The sequence below is a fragment of the Ciconia boyciana genome, chromosome 15 (genome assembly GCF_034638445.1).
Source record: "Ciconia boyciana chromosome 15, ASM3463844v1, whole genome shotgun sequence".
NCBI lineage: Eukaryota > Metazoa > Chordata > Aves > Ciconiiformes > Ciconiidae > Ciconia > Ciconia boyciana.
Window position 1 is genome coordinate 15,603,124 of NC_132948.1, and position 22,938 is coordinate 15,626,061.

Consider the following 22,938-nt stretch of genomic DNA (forward strand, 5'->3'; position numbering starts at 1 on the left):
AAAGTTTTGTCTTGAGTGATGAGGTTTTTTTGTGGAGCAAATGTTCCCATCAAATATGCAAGACCAAAATTCTATTACATTCTTTGAAAAGCAATCAGAAGTTGGTAGCTTTAATGAATAATTTTATTCTTTGTGAGAACATTGAAAGTAATTTTGTTGTTTAATGACATTGCACTGATTTTAAGTGATGCAGAACGTGATTTTCCTGATGCTGTATGTTGCCAAACTGCTTTTAATTGAAAAATGATTGACCTTCAAAATGCTCTGCAGAGGAAATATTTTTATCTAATACTATAATGGAAACTTGCAGATTGATCGGCTTGCTCAGAATTCACACCTTCTGGGCATTTATGTATGCTAAGGTCCTGTCAGCTGATCAGACGCTGACTTCTCTTCGAAGTACCATGCTGTCTTGAACTTTCTGATTACAGATGAGCTTACTCCTTCCATTTTCGCTTAGAACGCTTGTCAGAAGATCTCTCTTCGTGGTGTATTCTTTGACACAGTAGTTCACGCTGAGGTTCTAAACTTGACCGCTGCTTAACTTGAAGAAGCACAGCTCCGATCTTCAGACTTAGAATGATACAAACAAATCTGTCAAACAAATGCATACAGGACCACCATGTAACAAGAAATCCTCGGTGAATGTAATGCAGACCGCTTTATTTCCCCAAATGCTAAATGATTTAGTGTGGACCATAGATACCGAATTAAAACAGCTGCTTTGTCTAATTTCTTGGTGACATTGGATTTTTGCAAGTAAGCAAGCTCAGCAGGAAAAGATTTCCCTTGGCTTCCAAAGATAATGGCATATATGTATTCTGCCACAATTTCTTTAGAAATCTTTTCACAGCTCCAAGGAGGCAGAGATCTAGGAAATTATGGCTGTGGGCCTTAATCACTTTTAATATTACGTAAATCACGTAGCTATGTAGCATGTAGCTTATAGTAATTTTTAATATATTTTTACAATAATCAGTACTTTTGAAATAAAAACTTGTAGCTATTGTCCCTGCTTAACATGCTGACAGAGTAGAGGTAATGGTTGTAGTTGAGAAATATATAACTATATTACAAATAGTATTTATGAATAAAGTAAAGATTGATCATGATTATGATCATCTTCTGAAAAAGCAATCGTTCATCTTCTTTCTCCAGTCCTAAAATTCATGCACTGTGGTCAAAAAGGCCAATACTTGTAATGAAAGTGCATGGAAAATTTAGATAACTTCATTTCCCTTATGCTGCTGCGTTAGTGACTTGATTTCTCTTGAGTGCTATTCATTTGAATTGATTAAACTTAGAGTTTTAAAAACAGTGTTTCCAGCTTGTTAGATCATTAGAGTGTTATGCTAATAGAGGCAGGGAATGATTTTTAAAGATGGATGTCAAATTTACAGGGGTCTTAAATTTTTTTTTTAAACTCAGATTTTCTCTCGCGCTGCTAAAACCTACAGTCTGAATTTGTTCACTTTTTTTTTAAGTTTCTGTGGCTGCCACTCTCAGTGTCTTTTCCATGGAATTTGTTTTCTCAAGAGCTGAAAGGATGCTGGGATTTAGACCTCTTTGTTTCATAATTTGGAATAAGAAGAATGTATTGTCACTCTTTAGTTTCTGTATCCCTTCTTGTGGAATATTTTCCCAACGAAGTCAACTCAAATCTGAATTTTTTCTCTGCCTTTGGAACCAGAAGATCCCTTCATCAGAGTTTATCTTGGGCCGCCCTGCTGCCAGGTGCTGCGCGTGCTCCTTCACTGAAGGGTGTTCAGCAGAGGGATTCTTTTGGTTTTCCTCCTGCAGCTGTCAGGGAGAATATTATAAATTTAAGTGGTGTGACTTTTTTTAATAATTTGGAGAGCTTTGTGCCTTTTTTTTTTTTTTTAGTAGTAAGACTGTCTTCTATTCTTCTTCATAGTTTGTTGGTGTTTTCTATGAAACATTTGAGAGGTGGGAGGCAGATGAGAAATTGAAAAGCTTGGAAACTGCTGGGCTTTTTTCTGCAAAGAGGATGGAGGAAAGGCATTCTGTTTAACTTCAGTCCCTGTCGTCTGGTAGCCGCTCAGTGAGATTGACAGTCAAGATGGGTTTGCCCTAAATGGTTTACTGCATAAATTGCAGTCAGCCTCTTAAAAGTTCTGGATGAGTATGTCCAAGAGATGCTTTTGCAGGGGCAGGTAGTTCTGTTGGGCTGGACGGGGTTACGAGCATCAGCGGAGCTGACGTGTGTGTGGTAGACGGGCAGGCTTGTGCCGTTTCCAGTGTTGCAATCCAACTGGAATACTATTGAATCCCAGTTGCGTTCAGTCTCTTGAAATAACTACTGGTGAATGAGAATATAGGAGAAGAGGGAGTTTGGAGACGATGAACTTATTTTACACGTTGGGGTTGAAGGTATTGAAATCTAGGCACGAATCTCGTAAGTCTTAAAACAAGTAAAAGACTTGAGCACTGGAAAACTTTTGTACGATCCTGTAATATTAGAGCTCTTGGAAATTTTATAGGTATTTTTGGCTTTTTAAGTATATGCCTGCCTGATTCTTCTTAAGCAGGCAATGAAATTTGCCTTTGCAGCTTCACGCTGCAGATGACGCGTGGTGTCCCTGCTCCAGGAAAGAAGAACAGGCAGAATCTCCTTCCAGGTGCAAAGGAAGTATGTGCATTTAAGGAAAGAGCTCTTAAATGCGAAGGGCTGTCGGATTTTAAAACTTAGCTCTTCCACGCACAGGTGATTTTAAATCTCCATATTGTTTCCAGTCGCAACATTTTTGCGGTTTCAGAAGAACAGAAATGCAGGATCCTTACGAATGCTGTACTGGGGTTCCTCGGTCGATGCCATCTTTTCCCAATACTGTTTTTTTGACCACTGCAAATACCAAAAGCTCCATTTATGTTCCTGTGAGGGAACCCTGACATAACCCTCCAGAACCAGAGTATCTGCACCCACTGTTCTCCGTTTGAATCTAGGTTTGCTCCAGAGACGATGATCCTGTATAATTTCCTGGGATTTATCCATCCAGTTCAGTACTCGATGTTCTGATTTTGCATTTGAATTTTGAAGTACTGAGCCAGCAATGCTTTTAGGGATTTAATAGTAATTATTATTTTTATATCAGCGAGTCTGATGTGCTTAAGGAATTGATGGACAATAACTAAAGAAAGACTGTCTAGTGAAGTATTTAAAATTAATCGGGTAGCTTATATGTCAGGCTTTAGTCTTATTATAAATATTGACTTGCGTTTGTTTCTTGTATAATGTATATTTTTGAGCCAATTCGTTATGAAAAGTAAAGGCTTTCTTCCACAACAAAATGGGGCCAATTAGCTTTTTCTGCTTGGTTTTGGTTTTTTTCTTATTGTCCATTGTGTTTGGTGTTTTGCAATGACAAAGGGTGATTTATTGTAATGGGTACAAAGAGAAAATTAATTCCTATTTCACCTATACGGTCTTGTTTGAAAGCTAAAAAAGTAGGTTATGAAAATCTCATACAGTATGTTGTCTATTAATGGCAAGGGAATTTGGCCAAAAAAGCAGTATTTTTGTATGGTTTTAGAAAAAGACTGAAAGAAACATTATGGTATTCATTCTGTTGCCTGCCTCAGAGTTTCTTTATTAATTAATATGGTCTCCCCAGTCTGAGCAGATGCCTGGATCTTGTAAAGATCACTTTGAGTAGGAGACACCATTTGACTTCCAAGGCCCTGCTAATCATCAGCCTTTGAGGTTATCACGTAAGTGCCAGTCGCTGCTCCAATGGAGATAAAATTCCCGTCCTGACCTGGTACCTGTCATGACCCTATATGGATAATACTCTGATATTAAAATAGGACGTTTGGCACTTGACACTTCAAACTTGTAGCAGTGAAAGCCTGAGTGTGAAGGAGCGTTCCCACGAGATAGCTGCCTTGGCTCGGTCAGCGGTAGGTGTGGTGGCCCTGCTGGTTCTCTGGCACCTTGGATCTTCGCACCGCTGCAGACTCCCTCGCTCCTACGTGCTTGCCGTTGACTGACAGGGTCCAGCGAGGCCGAGCGCGTGTTAGACTGCCTGCCAAAAGCAATAGATCCCAAATCTTTTTCCAGCCATTTTTAAAGTTTGAAAACTTGGAGTGATTGCAGGGGACTGAAACACAAGGTTGCACCTTTGGTCTTTTGTGTTTTGCTTTAGACACGTATACGAAGAGGTGAGTGTCTACAACTTGCGCTGTAATATGCACAAATTCACAGCTGTGGTAACACAGGGAGCCTCACGTTAATATTGTGTCCGCTTAGGAAAGATTTCCTGTGTGTTCTGGGGAAGCTGGCTTTTCCATTTGGTGTCTCTGAAATTTTGCTAGTCTTCACACTTTTCCTTGGAGATGAAAAGCGTGCATCTGGCTCCCTCCTGGTGGTGTACTGGTCGCTCTCAAGCGTTACCAGGCTGGGCCTATGCAGAAATTATCTCTGAAGTGAATGTCCTGTTTCAGTCCTAGCCTAACGAGCAGTCACTCTCAGGACACTGATACAGGTCTGCTGGGAAGTTGTATCGCTTATCTAAGACGGGATATTTTTACAGTTGTAAGGCTGTTCTTCTGTTACGTTGGTTTGATCTGCTGTCTGTAGACTTCTGTCTACTTTGGCTCATAATTGAGGTAAAAATGGAAAGACAGCGGAGTTCTGTTTTTCTCAGCTTCTTCAAGGAATCATATGCTTGTGGCACCAGGTGATTTGAACACAGATATTGCCTGTGACAGGAAAATGTGAAAGTAAATAATAGAGAGGAGTCTTGAATGAAATACTGTCTTGTGCAGAGGATAAGCGTAAGATCGATGATAGTCCGTAAATTCATCTCTGTTTTTAAGACTTGCTCAGTATACTTGTCTGCTGCATTGGATGAATTTTTACTTTTTGAGGCATAGCTAGACTTAAAAGTGTAACAAAATTTGTATATAGCAGAAAAATCCTATTAATCTCCAATAGCACATCACATTTATGTACTCTGTTGTAGGACTCAATGACTTCTACAGTATCTGTGTCTTGATAAAAGTGCTTCCGTTCTTTTGGAAATGCTTCTGTTGCAGTGACTATGGAATTTTCCCTAAGCTGTGTGCCAGTCTGGCGTCTCATCAAGTGGTTTCGCCTTTTCGTTTGATTTTATGATTTAACCTTTTAGCGATTTTCTGTGAATCTAGTGATTCTATTTAACCCAGAAATTTTAAATAGTTATTATTCTCTTGTTATATCTCTGTGTCTCCTGCAGGCACCCTGTGGAACTTGTCCTCCTATGAGCCCCTGAAGATGGTCATCATCAACCACGGTCTGCAGACGCTTACCAATGAGGTGATCATACCCCATTCGGGTTGGGAGAGTGAGCCAAATGAGGACTCTAAGCCTCGCGATGCTGAGTGGACAACTGTCTTCAAGAACACTTCTGGTTGCTTACGGTAAGGCAGAACTGTGGAGTATTAATCTGTTTGACACGTCCTTTGTTTAGGATTTTGTCAAAATTATTTTGGTTTGAAATAAAGTATCATATATCTTTCATTTTTGCGGAGAGATCCCCGTTTCAGTGGCCCCAATAGCAATGCTTGGAGGTATTTGCCTGCCACAGTCTCTCGTGTTGCAGGGCTTGGCAATGTAGGTCTGTCCAGTGGGGCCAGCGTGAAGAGTAGCTCGTTTGTCCAGGTTAGGGGGGGCGGATCTGTATAGGAAGGTGCATAATACGATGGAGAGTGACCCAGGTAAAGTTAGCTGCCAAGCTAAGTACAAAAAAAGCATTTTGCAGTGCAAACTGTGCCATAGGTACTGAAAATCATACTTTCATTTGTCAGTTGTACTGTGATCAGTGGGCTGTTTCTACAAGTTTTGAGTGCCTTCTCTGCTTCCCTTGATGGTGCTGGTTTTATTTATTTGAAAAGTGTGTTTTCAAACAACTCCCTTCGTGGTTGTGGGCTTTCCCCTACCAAAAGGCGCTTTTTTGCCGATGCTGGGGAACTGATTTCATGGAATTACACTGAGCATGAAACATGGACCCAGTCTTAGCCACAAACACTTTCATGGACACACTCCTATTTTAAGCTAAAGTGACTAAGGACCTATGGGCAATTAGTTAAGAACCTGAACTACTGACCATTTAGGAACCTATTTCTAATATTTCTTGCAAAGGAGGCTGTTCTGGTTAGAAATGGTATTTGCATTTCTGAGAGCACCTTGAGGGTAGGACAGTACGTGCTAGAAGCTGGGGCCAGGAGGAGTCCTAACACAGTCTGAAAAACCTGAAGAACCAATGTTCCCTAAACCCAGTCAGTCCCTCATTTTGCTTTTCTTTCAGACAAAATAGTGGAGATGCCCTGTTAGATTCTTCAGCTTTATGATGAAGTCAATTAGGTTGAACAAAACTAATAAAGATTTGGCATTCTACCTTCTGTTGCTCTGAAGTATACTTCTGTCAGATTTCTTCTGATTAATGCATCTTCAGAAGTTGGTTCATTTCTCTTTCTCGTGCCTGTGGTCTCTAAATTGCAATAACTATTCCCCTGAGTAACTTCACAAATGAAGAAAGTAATGAAAAGTGTTCTAAAGGGCCCATTACTGAAATGATTTGCAGTCCCACTGGAAACGAAGGTCCTTCAAGTAGGCTCCAGACATCATAGGTTTTTACTTACGAGTGTCTCGTTTTCTAATGGTTCTGCAAGAGGAAATTAGTCATGGTGGGGGATAAAAGGATTATCTGAATGAATATGGGATTCTCCAGTAAGTGTAGACAATAAATTGATCATTAGTAGACTAACCTAATCCACATCATAAATTTTTATTAGTATGTGCAGTGCCCTGATCCACTTGAACTTCTACATTCCAGGATAGCTTTGAGGGTTTTTTTAGTTGTTTGTTTGTTTGGGGTTGGTTTTGTTTGTTGTTTTGTTTTGGTTGGGTTTTGTTGTTTTTGGTTTTTGTTTTAAATTTTAAAGTAAAGTACTGATTTTACAGGGCACGCAAAACCTTCTGCCACTTTGGACATTTCATATTCTTAAGGGCTAATGAAGAGGGATGTGGAGCATAGCAGTACTGAGATACGTTAGTTAGAGAATTTGAACTTTTGGTCATTAAAAGTGGCCCTGATGCACTTCAAATGCATCAGGACAGCAGCCAGTGGCTGGTGACTGCTTCTGTTGTTGAAGGGGGGAAACGTATTTCAGCCCTTTCATCTGTAGTCTCTGCTGTCATAGCCCTGTGGGACTACGTGCTTCCCTGTGGAAAATGTGAAGCTTCAGTCAGAGGGGGGCAAGGTGATTTCACGCTTGAAAGTAGTTACTTAAGGTAAATGGAGACGTGATGGCGGGTTAGCAGGGAAAGGTCATCTGGAAAAGGTAGTTTGTCCACGTCTCTTTGCTGTGCCACAGAGAGAGCAACCTCTTGCACGAGAAGGGGGAGAACTGTCTTGCTGTCTCCTTACTTCTTGCAGTGAGCTAAAGTGAGTCCAGGACAAGCAAGCTGCAGGGGCAGGTGAGATACGAGCTGTCTCTCAGTTGGTCATACTTCTTGTTACAATGTCAGTGATATTACATGCCTTTTGTAGAGCACTTCCAGATCTAGGGATAAAAATGGACGTATCAAAAGTAATTATCATTACTACTGTTGGAAATAATTTTGCATTGTTTGTTGAAATCCTGCAGCTCATCCTAAAAGCAGCAGCAAGATAAGATAGTTAACACCAGCAGAGAATAAACTGTTGCAGCCATCTGTCTGACAGACGTCAGTGTTTAAAAACCCCTTTGCCTCCTCTTCTCGTGTTGACACAGGAGCTGGTCCTAGAAATTCGCTTTTACATGAATGGAGCTTATTGCAGACTACAAACGGTTTACCAGTTTGATATTAATTGGGAGGTTAGTCCTCTTGGTGGTGTGCCAGCCTCTTTGTCCCCTTTGGAAGTGAGCCTCAGGTGTGTGCTGCATCGTCTTCCAAAGCAACCGAGAGAATCTTTCAGCTTCTGTGGTTTCGGATGTCCTTGCAGTTAGGTGTCCAAGCAGAAGATAGGCACTATGCATGCAGGACAGCATTCATTTCAGTATCATTTTTTCAGTTAATGAAGTTTATCAACAGATGTGGATGAGTTTGTTTCAAACTCAGTGATTCACAGCATGAACTGTCAGTTAATTATTTGCACTTTTTTTTTTAACGCTGCTTTCTGATCTTTACTTTGTTCTTAATCTAGGTCTCTCTTTTGATAACGTGGAGCCTTGGAAACACTTATTTCAAAATAATTGAAAACAAGTAATTAAAAAAAAAAAAAACCCCACCAACACTTATTTGCTTTTACCTCTTAAAATCCTGATCCATCACATTTTCCTTTCCAGTCCTGTCCTGTGTACATACTTTTTTTTCCCCTCTGTGATTCGTTAGTCTCTCTCCCTCCTCACTTGGGGAGTTCAGGTGCTGGTGTATGTCCAGGTCTGAGTAGGGCAGGCTGAGTTGTATCCTAAGTGGGCAACTTGGACTGCTTGTGCCGGAGGGTGACCAGCAGCCCAGATGGTGCAGTGCTGCAGCTATACGGGGGTGGAGGGATGCTTCAGCAGAGAGGGGCCAGTAACTGGGGCCAGTATCTCAGCAGACATTTGTACCTGCACCAGAGTTGCTTTACTTGGGAATTAACTTTGCAAGGTAAGAGCCATGATCCACACGCTCTTTTGCCTCTTACCCAAAGCTAAGGTAGCTTACTGGCTTTGTATAGCCCTGATTTCTGCCCACTTTCTAAAGTAACAAAAATCCGTACGTGTTGCTTGATGTTGATTGTAGTCTGCGTGGCCAAGGGACTTGCACTGAATGGATTTGTCTGGGCTGCTGTCTGGGAAAGCCCTGTGCACGATACTGAGTAACACTGGACCCGCTCATTTACAAGCTGGAGATCAGAGAAACTGTGCTAAGTTTGTTATCATCAAGAATGCCATTCAAATACTCTCTCTTTTGCCATAAATTAAATAACTCTGGGATTACCTGTGCTACTTAGCGATGTCCATACCAAACTACCATAGCTAACTGACAATGTATACCTAGCGAGTAAGAGTCAAGGGAACAAAAGGCAACTAGTTAAGGTTTATATTGACTTTGGAGACCAGTGTTTATTTTAAGGGCTCCTTCTAAAGTCAAGCCTTCTCCCATGACTGTGGCCATTATAGGGATCTTTTGAATCCTGATATCATCTGGAACGTGATGGGTGGGTTCTGTGTGCCATCCCACTCTATACTTGACTTGCCAAAAACTCTTCAAACAAATGTTTTGGGAATCCTGTATTCCCCTTTGCAAAATAAAGACTTGGCAGCACAGCCAATTTGCATGCTGTGATCTGGTAATGAAATGTATTGCGTGCTTTTTCTGTAATCTTTCCCAGGAAAGACTGAAGTTTTCAGACACTAGTGCAGGTGATGATAATTTTGTCTCCATTCTCGTCTTGAGATCAGGAGAAAGATGTTTCCTCTTCCATTGCTGTGTTTTGTTTATAGGGGCAGACCTAAGATGATGAATGGATCTGCAATGTCCGTAATAATTTTACTACTTAAAATGGCCATGAGCCTTGTGGTAGATGCTACCTTGGGTGTAATTTTATAAAATAAAGGTGGTATTGTATTCTGTTACCTGTTGAGAGAAATAGGTATGGTGGAAATCTGGAAAGGAACAGTAAGAAACAAAGCAGATTAATTTCTTGAAATTAAGTGGATTTTTGGTTACAGAAAACTAAGACTGAGGAAGAAGTAAGGAAGACATTTGCTAGGAGAATCATTAAATATGCACAGATGTTCCTCTATTTCATTTGGAGTACAAGTTTCATGTCTTTGTATTGCATTTTATTATTTTAGGTATGTGGAGAACGTCTTTTCTCGTTACTGTCTGTCTCTTTTTTTAAACCCCTAAATCCCTACTGGGATTCGCAGTCCAGAAGCATTTGTTTTTAAATTGTACTCTCCTCCAGTTTAAATAATGTAATGATTTGGTGCCTCTTAACAAGGCCATTTTGTGATCCTTCTTACCTTAATGCCTTGGTCAAAGTTGTGCTTTACGAGACGAGTACAAGTGGAATTGCTTGCGGGACTGATGGAGCTAAGGCTAGCCCACGTGTCCCCAGGCAGTGCCAGAGACCTTCGCTGGCTCTCCGGGTTTGTCCCAGGGCGCTTCCCTGCTTTAGAGGGGACGTGCCGCATCTGCGGGTCAGAGCGCGCTGCTCCAGTCACGTTATCTTTTCTGTGTAGATACCCATCATGATTCCTAGCTTTCTGGAAGCAGCGAGGATTTAATGATTTAAAAATGAAATTCATTCTGGGCTTAATTGCTGTTTTCTGCCTAATTACTTTTAATTCTCCCTTGGATTTTTCCACTTCTAAGAGGACACAGTAGAACTTAGTTCCTAAATTGCCAACTTTCTAGCCTGATTCCTGTGCTAAACTGACCTGCTGTCAACAAATGTTAAATGAATTAATTTGCATACCAAACAGATGCAAAGTGCTCCTTTTTCCAGGGTACCATCTGTAGTTGCAGCATTTCTTGTCAATTCTCCAAGTACACAGAAATTCGCATTCACAAATAGGCTCAGGGTTCACAGACCTGGCCGTAGGTGTACGAACACAAACAAACTGCACCCACTTGACTTCCACTAAAAACACGCATTCTTCAGAGCAAAATTGCACATAACAGCTTGTCCAACATCAGCTCCTGAGAAGAGAAGGGACAACCTGGTGGCTAGAGCTGTAACTCTTGAGAAAGTGTGGATTTAATTGCTGTTCTGCTACTATTCTGAGGTAATTATAGGCAAGATTAATGGTATAAACCTTTTTGTGGTCTGATTTTTTAACAGCCCTATCCCCTTCTGGTTTTGGTGAGATTCAGGCTCTTACTGAGTGCCTGAGTGGATCTGGACTTCAGTCACTGATCTTCACTTTCCTGTCTTAGACGTGGATTGGCGCCTCTGTCCTTACCTTCCCCTGCAGTTGGTAAATACCAGTAGTACAGGATTGTGAAGTGGTTGGTCCTAGAGACAGCAACTGGGAGTAAGCACCTTCTGTAGGTATAAATTTTGATTCCATGGGACTGAACTCTTAACCTAACAGTTATGGTAAGTGTGAGATACGATGTTGGAAGACATGAGATAAGGACTTGGTAGATTCAGAGCCAAAAACAGACTCTACCAGGATGAGAAATCATCCTGCAGGAGCTTGATGGTAAATAATTAATACTTAGGATGTGCCAAATAGAGTTTTTGTATGAAAATGTTTTAAGCCTTTTTCTGAGGAGGACAGAGAGCATTAAGGTACATGCATATACATCTTGTCCTGCAGATGTAATGTACAGTGCTTCAGTCATATGTAACACTGCTTAATGGCAATGAACTCATTCCTCGAGTCCTAATGTCTTTATATACTTGCGAATATACGTATGCATGCAGACGCCTGTTTGTAGCAGGAGTGCGTGCGTCTGTGAGGCACGTGGAGGTAAAAAAGGTTTGTCAAACAGAACCTGCGGTCTTCTTTTGGCAGAAAAGTTCTCTTTCTGCACCTTGGAAATGACTGTATGAGTGTCTCGGTGATACTGGTGTGTCCATTTTTTCTTCCCATCTCTGCATGCTGAATTTGAGGAAAGGAAGGAAGAAAGGCTGTCAAAGCCAGGTGCTTGTGCCCTCCTTTCTTATTAATGATTAATGTATGGCTCTTCTCTGAAGAAAAGTGCTTGGGAATTAGAGCTTTCAAAGTGAATTACGTTCAAGCTCTATCCATCTTTAAATCCTGCAGGCATGACAATACTATGTGGTGGCAGTCACTTAATATTTGTCCTACCTGCACTCTCACATACTTGCAGCAGCCTTCATCTCCAACTGACCAAGCACAGTCAGAAGGCACTTAAGTGCAGAGCTGTGACCTGGAAGCGCTGTCTAGTGAAGAGCAGGGCGCGGGAGGTGAAGCCCGGGTGATGCTGCTCCGGTGCTGCCAGCCGCGGGGCCCTTGGTGTCAGGGGAACTTTGCTTACTGCAGCATGGCAGGGCAGAGAAGATTCCTAAATGTGAGTGTTCAGGTGCTGGCTTTTATTTTCTCTTTTGTATCAGCAGCAGATTAGTAATTGAGCTTCACGAGTCTAGCATTAGTACAGAGCCCTCCTTGCGGCAGCTACGTTTCTTCCCCACTCCAAAAAGGATTTGACGAAGTCATTTGGTTGACTTTCCTCTTATTCGGTGTGCTCCCCTATCGTAGTTCAAGTAGTCCTTTCGTATGCTTGTGTAGGGCAGTTTTTTAACCAAGGAGGCCTGGACAGGACTCCTTCCAAAGCTGAGCACGTCCCTGTCCACCCAGAGGGGACGAGGGCAGATGCTGCCGTGCCTCTGTCCGCCCGCCCGCCGCGCTCGGAGGCTGGTGCACTCGTATCGTTTTCATACTGGGTTCAGCCTTTGGGAGATGGCTGCTCCAGAAGCTGGAGCTAACTATACTGTCAGTGTTTTGTTGTGCAACAGGTACTTTTGAACTGGACTTTCAGCGAAGGAACAGTTTTGGAAGGAGATAAAAACTGAACGGAAATTTGCCTGTGAGTCTTCACTTTGGAGGCAGCAAGCAGCACGGAAAAGGGAGAAGCTTATCTGCCCAACCCAGACTGGAAAAAAAACAACTCAAATTAAAAACCCACACAATAGAGAGGAGTGAGTGAAGGCAGTTTCTTAATTAGCTTACTGATACTGTGCAGGATCACAGCATATGGCTGTCCTGGGGCTTATATGATGAGCAGAGCGTTTAATTCGTGCTAGTAAAGAGCTGTTAGGGTTCCTCCTGACAGTTCCTGATGTTTAGCTTGTAATATAAATAAATTATGCATAGATTTTAGCAGCAGAGACATAACCTAGTTACATGCAACCTTAATGCTTTACAATCAAATCTGAAGTATAAATTTAAAGTTGTGCACTTGCTTATTGCCTGCTGTCATTCCTTAGGAATGAATCTAGGTCCCTTCTCCCTTGGCTGTCAGTGAAGGGAGTCTACAGAAACGTCTGTCGCTGTGGTGGGATGAAGAGCAAGACTGAAACAGCTCTCTGCAGTCGCTGTAACGGACATAGTTTGCTTTGGAAGGCATGTGAGCCGTGATCCTTTATTAGATAAATACCGCCTCATTTTTGTGTTTTTGAGATTCTTTTCACATTGCAACAAGCGTGTGTGATAAAGCAAGCAGAGCCCCTTAGCCGTTCCTCCAAGCAGAGACTGGAATAATTTGGAAGCTAAGTAGCTGCTGGGCATCATGGAATTCTGTGTAGTGCATTTCTGCATCATTTTGCATTACAGGAGAGCAACCCAGGGCCCTCCAAGTAGGTCATGCAGGAGGTAACCAGTCAGCATTTTACTGAAAAGGCATTACACAATGTTTTGGATATAGAATGCCACAAATAACAAAGGATGGACTTGACACCTGTACCTTGTTAAACTGCACTGCTGGCTGTTGAGCCCCTGCTTATACCTCTTATAGACAGTGCTGACAGGAATATGAGACACGTGACAGTGTGCTTTGTAGATCTCTTGCTCTATGCCAGTGTTGCTGGAGCACGGACTAAGCTTGGGAAGTCCTTTTTCACCTTGGGGTGGCTTTTGGTATGTCCTCTTTTGAGCATTTGACCAACTAAACAAAACAGATCCCTTTATTCAAATACCTGGAAGGGTTTTACATGCAAGGCAGCCGGGGCTGCTCTGCTGCTTCTCTCTTGGATCTAGCTGGTAAGTGGATGCTTCAGTGGAGCAGAAGTCTCCAGTGGGATCTCCTGTCCCGATCTGATGCACCTTTTCTCAGTTGAACGGCTGCTCCCTACCTAACATCACCATCAGTAGAGCTCGCCTATCTTTCTGTTCATTTCATTTGGACTTTGGCTTCTTCCTGTTTTCTTTACCTATTTTCGGCTTGATTTCCGATTCAGCTGTCTGTTGCCAGACTCCGTTATGTTGTACAGGGCTCTTTGACCAGTGCTGCCTGGATCAGGCTTTGTGTCATGGGCAGCTTCTTTCTTTTTCTCTCTTATTTTCAGAACAATGAGCTTAATACCAATTAAACTTCCTGGTATTTCATGTGAACTGAGGTATGGAATTCATTCTATTTCTGCATGAAGTGATGGAATGATTTTAAAATGCTGTATATTCCTCCTTTGGGACATTCAGTACCTAGAACTACGCTCGGAAATAGAGTACATTTACTGCAACTATTATTTATCAATGTCCTTTGGCTGACATCCAAATAAAAATGTCTTAATAGTGAAGCAAAGTGTGGGTGTGGAAGGGTGTTTTTATAGCAAGGGTTCTGACTGTCAGAGTAGGTGGATAGAACAACTAATATATTTCAATTAGACTTGTGAGAATCTTGTAGTTTTTTATCGGCTGAAGTATATAAAACTCAGTGTCTGGACAGCGCAGCCTCGGTGATGGAGTTAGTGAAGGTCTAGCGAGGTGTATGTAGGTGCTGCCTGCCAGGTCTGCCGCGGCACTGCCGTAACTCAGCCCCCAGGAAACCCCCGTCGTTTGTAGCTCTCTGGCTTGTAATGGTCACAGGTGTCCTTATCTTCTTCGACAGTGCTGAGACAGACCATATAGGAGCCGATGTTCCTTTTTAGCCTGACAATACAAAAACAGCTATTAGAAGGTTGCCTACAACAGTAGAAAGTAGGGTTCCCTTGGGCCATCTGAGACCCCGCAGCGTGCGTAGAGAGGCTGTTGAAAAGAGCTCCTCGCTGTCTCAGCTTCAGCTCTCGTCCACGCTTCTTCCAGAATAAGGTGGAAATGTTGCTAGGAGGATATCTGACAAATTTGCAGTTGAGCCTTCTATTTATATAAAAACCAAAGTCCCCAACCTGTTGTCTTCGTCCCCAGCTGGGTCTCTAAACAAGGCGCTTTTTACACCCGCTGAACCGAAGCGGGATGGTACGTGTTCGGTAACGCTCTGACCTCTGCCTTTCAGCTTCCTCTGCAGCACTGTGGGATAACAGCTGATGGCCCTTTCCAGCCAGGTGGCAGACACAGCAATAGTCTTGGAAATACTCGTTTTAATGTTCAGAGAAAAAAATGTGTCTCTTTGATGCTTGTATTTTCAACTTTATAATTAAAAAAAAAAAAACCACAATAAAACCCAAAAGCTCTCCACATCTCCACTCTATCTTTCACATGGTTAGGGAGAGCACAGTGGGGGCATTGCTACATGATTTGCATTGAAATAGTGCAAATTAAGTGCCATGCATTTAATTACTGTTAAATCTTTTCTCTTGAGGATAATTTTGGGGTGTGGCACAGACAGCAGTAACAGCTCGCCTATCCTAGAGGTGATGAATACCAACTCTGTTCTGCAGATGTAAATGTTACGTTCAGACTTGCATATTATTAAGACGACTATTTGGTGATAATGATAACCTTATCTAAAGCATGAACAGATTTCTTGGCACATTCCCCTCCATCTTCTGAAGTCTTTAATACCAACAGACTGGATTCCTAGCCTGATGTGTTTCTATGCTGGTAGGTATTTACTTTTATTTAACATTTACTTAGTGCTCCTCTGTTTTGTTTTCCCAAGGAAAGCATATATTTGAACATCCTTACAAATCCTCTTTCACTAGTCCTGTCTACAGTCTGGACTCCAACAATTTGAGGAAGAATCCAGGTCACTTTTTCCAGCTAAAGGCTGGGGATTTAAAATCTCTGGAATGAGATTTGTGCCTTACTGTTTTACATAAAATCAGTCGTATGGTTGGTTTCCTTCCTCTGTACTTAGAGTAGCATGGACAGTAATTCCATGTCTTGCTCCTAGAATTGCTCTTTTGAGTGTGTTGTGTATATTTACAGTAAGCACACTGTGAAGCTTTCTATTACCCTTGCAATGTGATGTGAGAAAGATACTATTATTGTTTTTAAAATACATGTTTCGTTTAATGGACTCTTGGAAAAGTATTGAAAAGCAGGGAAAATCAGGGAAAGCAGCAGAGGCCGCGGGGGGTGAAGAGACAAGGCAAGGGAAGCAGACTGTACAGAACGCCAGCGATGAATGGCAGGTATCAGTCATCACTGTTTCGTGTAAAAGTGGTTTGGGTAGTTCCTCCTCCCCATTCCCGCCCATGTGAACAGGCAGTCAACTTTATTTTCATTTATAACCGGATTTTGCCCATCACCCGTGCCTCAAAAGCCCTGCAGAGTTCCTATTTCAAGTTGTTCAAACATAAAAAGTATCTTTGACTTTATCTCTAGAGGTTCTTGGTATTAAACTGTCCAAGCAAGCAAGTCACCGAGATAATCTGTTTAATTCCAAAATCTTTGGGCCGTTCCAGTTGCACAGCAGCCTGGCTCCTAAGTAACAGAGTCGACAGGTGCCTCAGCTAGGGTTGGGGCTTCCTTTTCTGTTCAGTGTCTTGTATCAAACACTCCATCCACTGAAGAATTAATGTTCTTCTGATATAAAACAATGCTTGTCTAATGCATAGAAAAGTTCAGTGAAAAGCAAAACGCTCTGCTTTATCCAAGTCTGGATGCCATATGTTGCATATCTATCTGTTGCATGAGTTTCGGGAAGGTTCTCCCTGGGCGAGGCTTTGCATGCCTTCTGTGGCCTGTCGCCCTCTGTAAGACGACCGCACATCCTCTGTTAGGGGCTGCTGGAATCCGGCGCCTGTTAGTTGATTTTCACCACCCTTGAAAGAAGGGTGTTTAGAAACTTTGCTTTGAAAGTTTCCTTTGGAACATGATTTAGTTACGTCTCTCATTCCGTAACATGTAATAGGTCTGTAAGGTGCATCAAGAACACTTCCAGTGCAGATGTGAAATTGGAAGAGAATTTTCCTGACTCCGGTCACTGGAGTGCAATATTAGGTTGGCTATTCCGTTGCAGTTTCTGTCCTTTTTAATGACCAGTGCTACCACTAGCTCTCTTGTCCATGTAATAGCTTTTGTCTCCACGCTACAGTCCCTCTTGAAGACCAATGTGAACTTGGCTGATGACTACCAGGTGATGATAGTAGAGAGTCTTAACCCCCCGAGGCAGAAATGCAACCTGGCATTTTCCTGGGTTGCAGGAGCTTTTGAAGGTTGCTCTGGATCGTGGAAACCAACTCTGGGCGCACTTCTCCTGGGATTGCCAGATGAGAACTTACTCAAAGCATACTGTCTTCGTTTTCACCGTGCCCGCCTTTGCTTAGTGCTTAGGGACGTTTGGCGTACTTGTGCATGTATGTGAAATGCAAATATTCCCATGGGAATTGGGAGAGCTTCGCTGCCTTTTGCAGTGCTGGAGCAGCCGAAAGAGCAGGCCCTGTGGAGCAGGTGCTGATCTCCGTGGGCTCAGTCTTTCTGGGGTGCGTGTTGCTAGAGTTGTGTGGAGAACGTGAGCTGAGCTCTCCAGTAGGTCTGGGTTACAGTTACAGACGAGGAAATGGGTTTTGTTGTTCCGTGTTAGATAAATCCCATGGGCTGCAGGAATCTCATTACCCGAGGAGGGAGGACTCGCAGAATCCCAAGAGTGTTGGGTATTCACAGAGCAGATGTTTCTGCGTGAAATGCTCATAAGGATACATTTTCTGATGTGTTAGTTACAACGTTAAAACTGCAAAGTTTGATGTCTGGATAACTTATTCATAGCATTAATTAGCTATTAATTTGATCCTGCAGAGTTTTCATGCTTATTTATGTGTGATATATGTGGGAATTTCTTCTTGAGGCATTAATTTTCAGTAAATTTTTCTATAGTTGAAGATACAGCAAGTGATATCAGCAAGCCACACTCTTTCTGATGCACTTTTATCAATTATAACCTTATCAACGTCTACCTTAATATTAATCCTAATACAGATCAGCAATAAGAAAGCAGGACGCAAAATACTGTGATACTGTTGATAACCAAAGCAGTAAAACAAATGTGCAGCAAGTGTGGTAGCACAAATGGACCATAGAAAAATCTCTTATGAATGGGCCATGGGGCAAGAAAGGTGTGAAGGATTTCCCCCCCGCCCCCGGCAAAAATTTATTTATTTATATTTTGAAGTCTGCAAGTGTTCCTTATGTATTTTAGCTCTCTATTTTTAAGACTTAATGAGGGATAAGATATGTGATACACAGCTCCAGGTAAAACCGTTTTTAGTGCACTTCCGTCACCCTCAAGCTTAATAAGTAATGTTCCACTTTAATAGATGTGCTTGGAGGTGGAGCTGCTATCGTTTATTGTTATAGCTCCTGGAAGGTATCACAGAGAATTTGAATTCTAATTTCAGTTTCATAAAGACTTTACATTAAAATTCACATTTGGGCTTTTGATACAAAAGGATTAGTACAACAGGAGATGAAAAAACAGTATGTAGAATTCTCTCTTCCATATATGCTGTGGAATCATCTTTTAATATCCGCTTTACCTGCCTTGTATCAGCCATAGCTAGAGGTGAGGCTGTGTGTTAGGATTTGGGGAAAGGATTCATTTATCTGTGCATTTCATTTGTGGTCTTAATTGAAAGTTAATGTGCTGTTACAGCAACCAGCTCACAATTAAGTGTCTTCAGATTTTGAGAGGTCTCTGAGAAAATGTGGGGTTTTTTTCCTAGTCAGCCAATTAACATACCAGCCTGCCTGGGTGATGGGGGGACAGGGGAGGGGACCGTGATTGATTTGTTAATTACTTGGAGATTGGCAGTCCCTCTAGTTAGTTAAAAAGAAAAATTGGCTGCACGATCCTGATAGCAGAAGGTAATGATTGTGTCCTGAGCTTTTGAGAGCTAACCTTACACGGGTTTGTGGAATTCAAAGACGCTGAAAGCTTGGCTATGTTGTTGTTGAAATTAGTGCGTTTCAGCTTCAAGAACGCTTTCCATGTAGGTTTTGCCAGCAAGCACCATTAAGAATAATTTTGTCACTTTGTTCCCCCCAAAAAAAGAAAAATAAAAGTTAAACAAAGAGAGAAGGAAAAAAAAAAAAAGGGAGCATTTGGAAAATTGACTTGAATTTTGTTTGTTTATTGGGTAATGGCAGGTTGATGCTTATGCAAGGCTGGGGCTTCGGTAGGTAGTGTGCACGCTCGCTGGACGAGGGAGGCTAAGGTCATAGCTCCCTCTAACAATTCCTGCAGTCATCGAGGTGTGCAACTCGGACGACTCCAAGTAGCCTTTCACTGCTCTGTCTTGTGTCTTCTGCCTGTGCCGTCCAATTGTGCAGTGTTTTGAGAAATTTAAAGCCATATAAACATACTGACGGTCGTCTCTTACTTTCTAAATGTGACTGATCCAGGCTTTGTGCTGAACCTGCTGTACGCAGCGTGGAAGGTGGGCTTTAAATGTCAAAACGTGGGACTTGAACTGGGTGGCAGTAACTTCCAGTCAGAAAGCTGGGGATCCAGAACGGATTTGGAGAGCCTTTGAGCAGTCAAGGAGACAGCAGTTGTTCGTGGTGACTCCCGTCTGCCGCCTTTGGAGCAGATGGGGGCCAAAGAAAGTGAAGAACAATTTTATATACAGATTGGTTAAATAAAATGCAGCTTATTGTACACCTGTATTTAATCTTTTTCATTTTTCAGTTTCTGTGGCCATGAATACTGCTGAGCAGCAGTCTTGTGATTTTGTGTGTTTTTCTTAAGGTGGTGAAAGTGTTTTTCAGATTAGAAGTTCTGGCTTTGAAATTACATTTTTGGTTTGCATATTGTTTGCTCTGAAAACTCCTGTCCAGTTTAAGGGATACCACTGGACTCACCAGCAACTCAGAAAAATGTGTTTGTAGGCACCTCTGTGGCTGTGTTCCCCTTTTGTTCAGATTCAGGGAGTTGCAGATGTGCATTGCCCATGTTTTACTGAGATTTAATAGGTTTTTCAGACCACTTTGCCTCCAAATTGTTCATCCAAGGTAATGAACATTAATAACTGTAGTATAAATCAACGCACCTTCAACTTTATGGTGAAGGTTAGAGGGCTAAATTTTCTTTTAAATCTCTCCTGTTAGGAATGTAAGTTCAGATGGAGCAGAAGCACGCAGAAGACTAAGAGAGTGTGATGGCTTGGTGGATGCTCTCCTTCATGCTCTACAGTCTGCAGTTGGCAAGAAGGATACAGACAATAAGGTGAACTTGAGTATTAAAACTTAATGGATGTTTCCATTAATGTAGGCTGAAGTGTTGCACTGGGATCTGACTTCTGTTTGCTGGTATCGGAAGGGGATTATGCTTGCCTCAGAAAATCCAGTAATTATCTCCCTCTCATCCCTCTCGTGATATCCATGGTACTGCTGATGGGGTATCAGCATGATGCTGCTATGTTACCTTGTGTGGCTGATGGGGTGAGCAAAGGCGAGGGGTTGTGATAAGTGGGGAGAGTAGTTCTTTGTTATTGTCAGTGACATTATTGCTATTGTTCTGCATTACTTAATTGACATTTTTAAGTGCAGTCTCCAAATCAGAATTGAGTCCACTGTATTGTGCTTTGCACAGTACCAGCAAAGGAGTCAGTTGCCATTTTAAAGACTTTACTCAGCACCATCTCTAAAGACCGTAGTGCTTAGACATTAAGATATGTCTTCAGACCTGCAGCACTTTCATTGTGGCTTTTTTTTTTCCCCGGTGCAGATTTTGATTAATCTGTTTTTATCATCATCTCATCCCGTGGTGCTTAAAAGCATATTTATATGCATAAGGAATATCGTAAGTTTAGCCTGTTTAAAAAAGAAAGAGCATACTATTGCTTTATAACACCAGTCGGGCTTGTAAAGCATCGTTATTTTATTCTTTTTGCGTCCCACCATGTGATGGACTGTACAAGGGAATTATAAAGCCCTGTCACTTCATCAGATAATTTTGCAAGTGGATTTTGTAACCTCCTGGTGGTTTCCATTGCAACCTAGAGAGCATTGCTCTTGTCAGAACCTGATGTGCTATGGATTAGCTATTACTACGGAACAACGTGTGTTCTCATTGAAATCCTCACAAGGCCTAGGTTTTGACCCAGAGAAAATTTAATAAAATGGACCCCTTGGGGACTGTAAAGGTTGGAAGAATGAGAGAGAGGCTTGTATTAAGATAAGATCCTCATATGATCATTTTCCGCTGTGTGTTTGATCTTTTGGTGAACTGTATTCTTTATGTAAGATCAGGTGGTATTTTTGATTAGAGAGTTTTCAGTTTGAATGGGTACTATTTATGAAGCGCTTCACTTTTGGAAGAATAAAATTGGTTTTAGAACAAGAATGAACCTTAGTTTAAGGGGTCTTGACTAAATCTTCCATGAAAGCTACGTTCTCTTCCTGGGGCAGGTGGGCTTTTTTTGAATTCCCCCAAACCCTCCACTGTATAATGTAATGGTTTGCAAATAAGAGGCTGCGATACTTACTATAACATAAATTTCTCTGTAACAGTCTGTGGAGAACTGTGTGTGCATCATGCGGAACCTTTCCTATCACGTCCACAAAGAGGTCCCGGGAGCTGATAAGTACCAAGAACTAGATGCCAGTCAGACTGCAAGCACGGGAGGCTCTCAGAAGAAGAAGAAAGACGATGCTGGTTGTTTTGGTGGGAAAAAAGCTAAAGGTAGGTGCTGCAGAGAGCTCAGAACTGGAAATGGATTTGGGGGTAAACTTTGCTGCGTAGGCCTGCTCTTGCAAGCACGTTCGTCATGCTGGGTTAGAATGATGCAGTTTGGGGGCGTACGTGTTTGTAGTGTCGTGGCATGTGTTCATCTCCCTTGTTGCATTACTACTAGATATTTGGGAACTTTTTTCCACGATTGCTATGGTTTTGTTTGGCTTTAAATAGGAGTGGTGCATGCTGACAGACAGCACTCTGCTGTTGGACAAAGGTGGCTGTGCTCTGCCTCTCCTCTGCGTTGCTGTGTCCTTGCATCTCTCCAGTCTATGCTTAGTCCCCTTGCTCGGCCGTGCAGCATGTGGCACGCACGGCGGCTGGCAGCCAGGCCAGCGTGCGATCATCCCCGTGCATGGCAGTCCTGTCTGTACGTCTTCCGTGCCTCCAGTCTCTCACATCTGAAACAAACTAAAAGCCTACCCTCCCACTCACAACCAAAACATACAACCTCCCAATTCTGTCACTCTTTCAGTAATTTAAATTGCAAACATGATTTTGTAGCTTTTAATTGTCAGTCACTTTTAGACCTGTTCTCTCCTCTGGGGCATGAGTGTTGCAAATGAGTTTCATTACAAGAGAGGATTAATAGTCTCAGTAACCCCCTTCCATCTTTTCTTTAGAAGGAGACACTCCAATTATATCTGTTTTCTTTGTTGTTTTAGAGAAATGACTATTCTAGACTGAATTCGGAGATAATTAACTCCATTTTCTGTCTAGGCTCCATTCTCCTCATTCATGTGCACTCACATCCTGGCTTACTATTTATAGCCAGCTCTAAGGAAGGTTTTGGTCCTGAAGAGTCGACGTGGAATTGTTTGAACTTGACGGACTGTGTGCTGCACGTTACTCTTTCTTTGATCTGACCTGTACATATTATTGAAATGTTACGTGTTTCCATGTGTGTTAGGGAAGTCATGACAGTGTGAACTTGCTTTTGCAGACTAGTCTGTCATCAACTAGATTTAAACTGTGTTAAATAAAATACAAAATTAATGGGAATCTTTTAATGACTGGGGGAAAAACTGAAGAAAGAATTTTACCTGCCTGGCCAGCCTGTTCTCACAGTGAAGGACTCAAACTTCAGTGCGATATCCTTGAACACGTGCTGACTGGAGCCTGGTCCCTGCCACTTGCGGTCCCTGTTGTTTTGCTGCTTGAGAGCAACCCAGTCAGTGAAAACATTTTTAGACCTAAAAGCTGTGAGTGTGCACGGGGGGGACTGATGGAGAACTGTCACCGACCTCTTGGTGACAGTGAAGGGAGAGTGCTCTCAGCTGGCTGTCCTTTGCCAAGCCTCTGCCCCTTTCCTCTGGGGCTGACCTGTATGTACCCTCGTGTCTGTACGCCCCGATAGTTTATCAGCCAAAGCATCCGATCGTGTC

General features: G+C 42.2%; 1 protein-coding gene across 16 annotated transcripts in view; it reads left to right on the top strand.

Moving 5' to 3' along the window:
• ARVCF (ARVCF delta catenin family member) overlaps nt 1-22,938 on the top strand; it is a 298,725-nt gene that overhangs the window by 221,975 nt on the left and 53,812 nt on the right. For all 16 annotated transcript variants that reach the window (XM_072879699.1, XM_072879700.1, XM_072879702.1 and 13 more), the window contains 3 exons: nt 5,235-5,418; nt 19,927-20,044; nt 21,331-21,502. In XM_072879699.1, the coding sequence (XP_072735800.1) occupies nt 5,235-5,418; nt 19,927-20,044; nt 21,331-21,502 (474 nt within the window). The remainder of the gene's footprint in view (nt 1-5,234; nt 5,419-19,926; nt 20,045-21,330; nt 21,503-22,938) is intronic.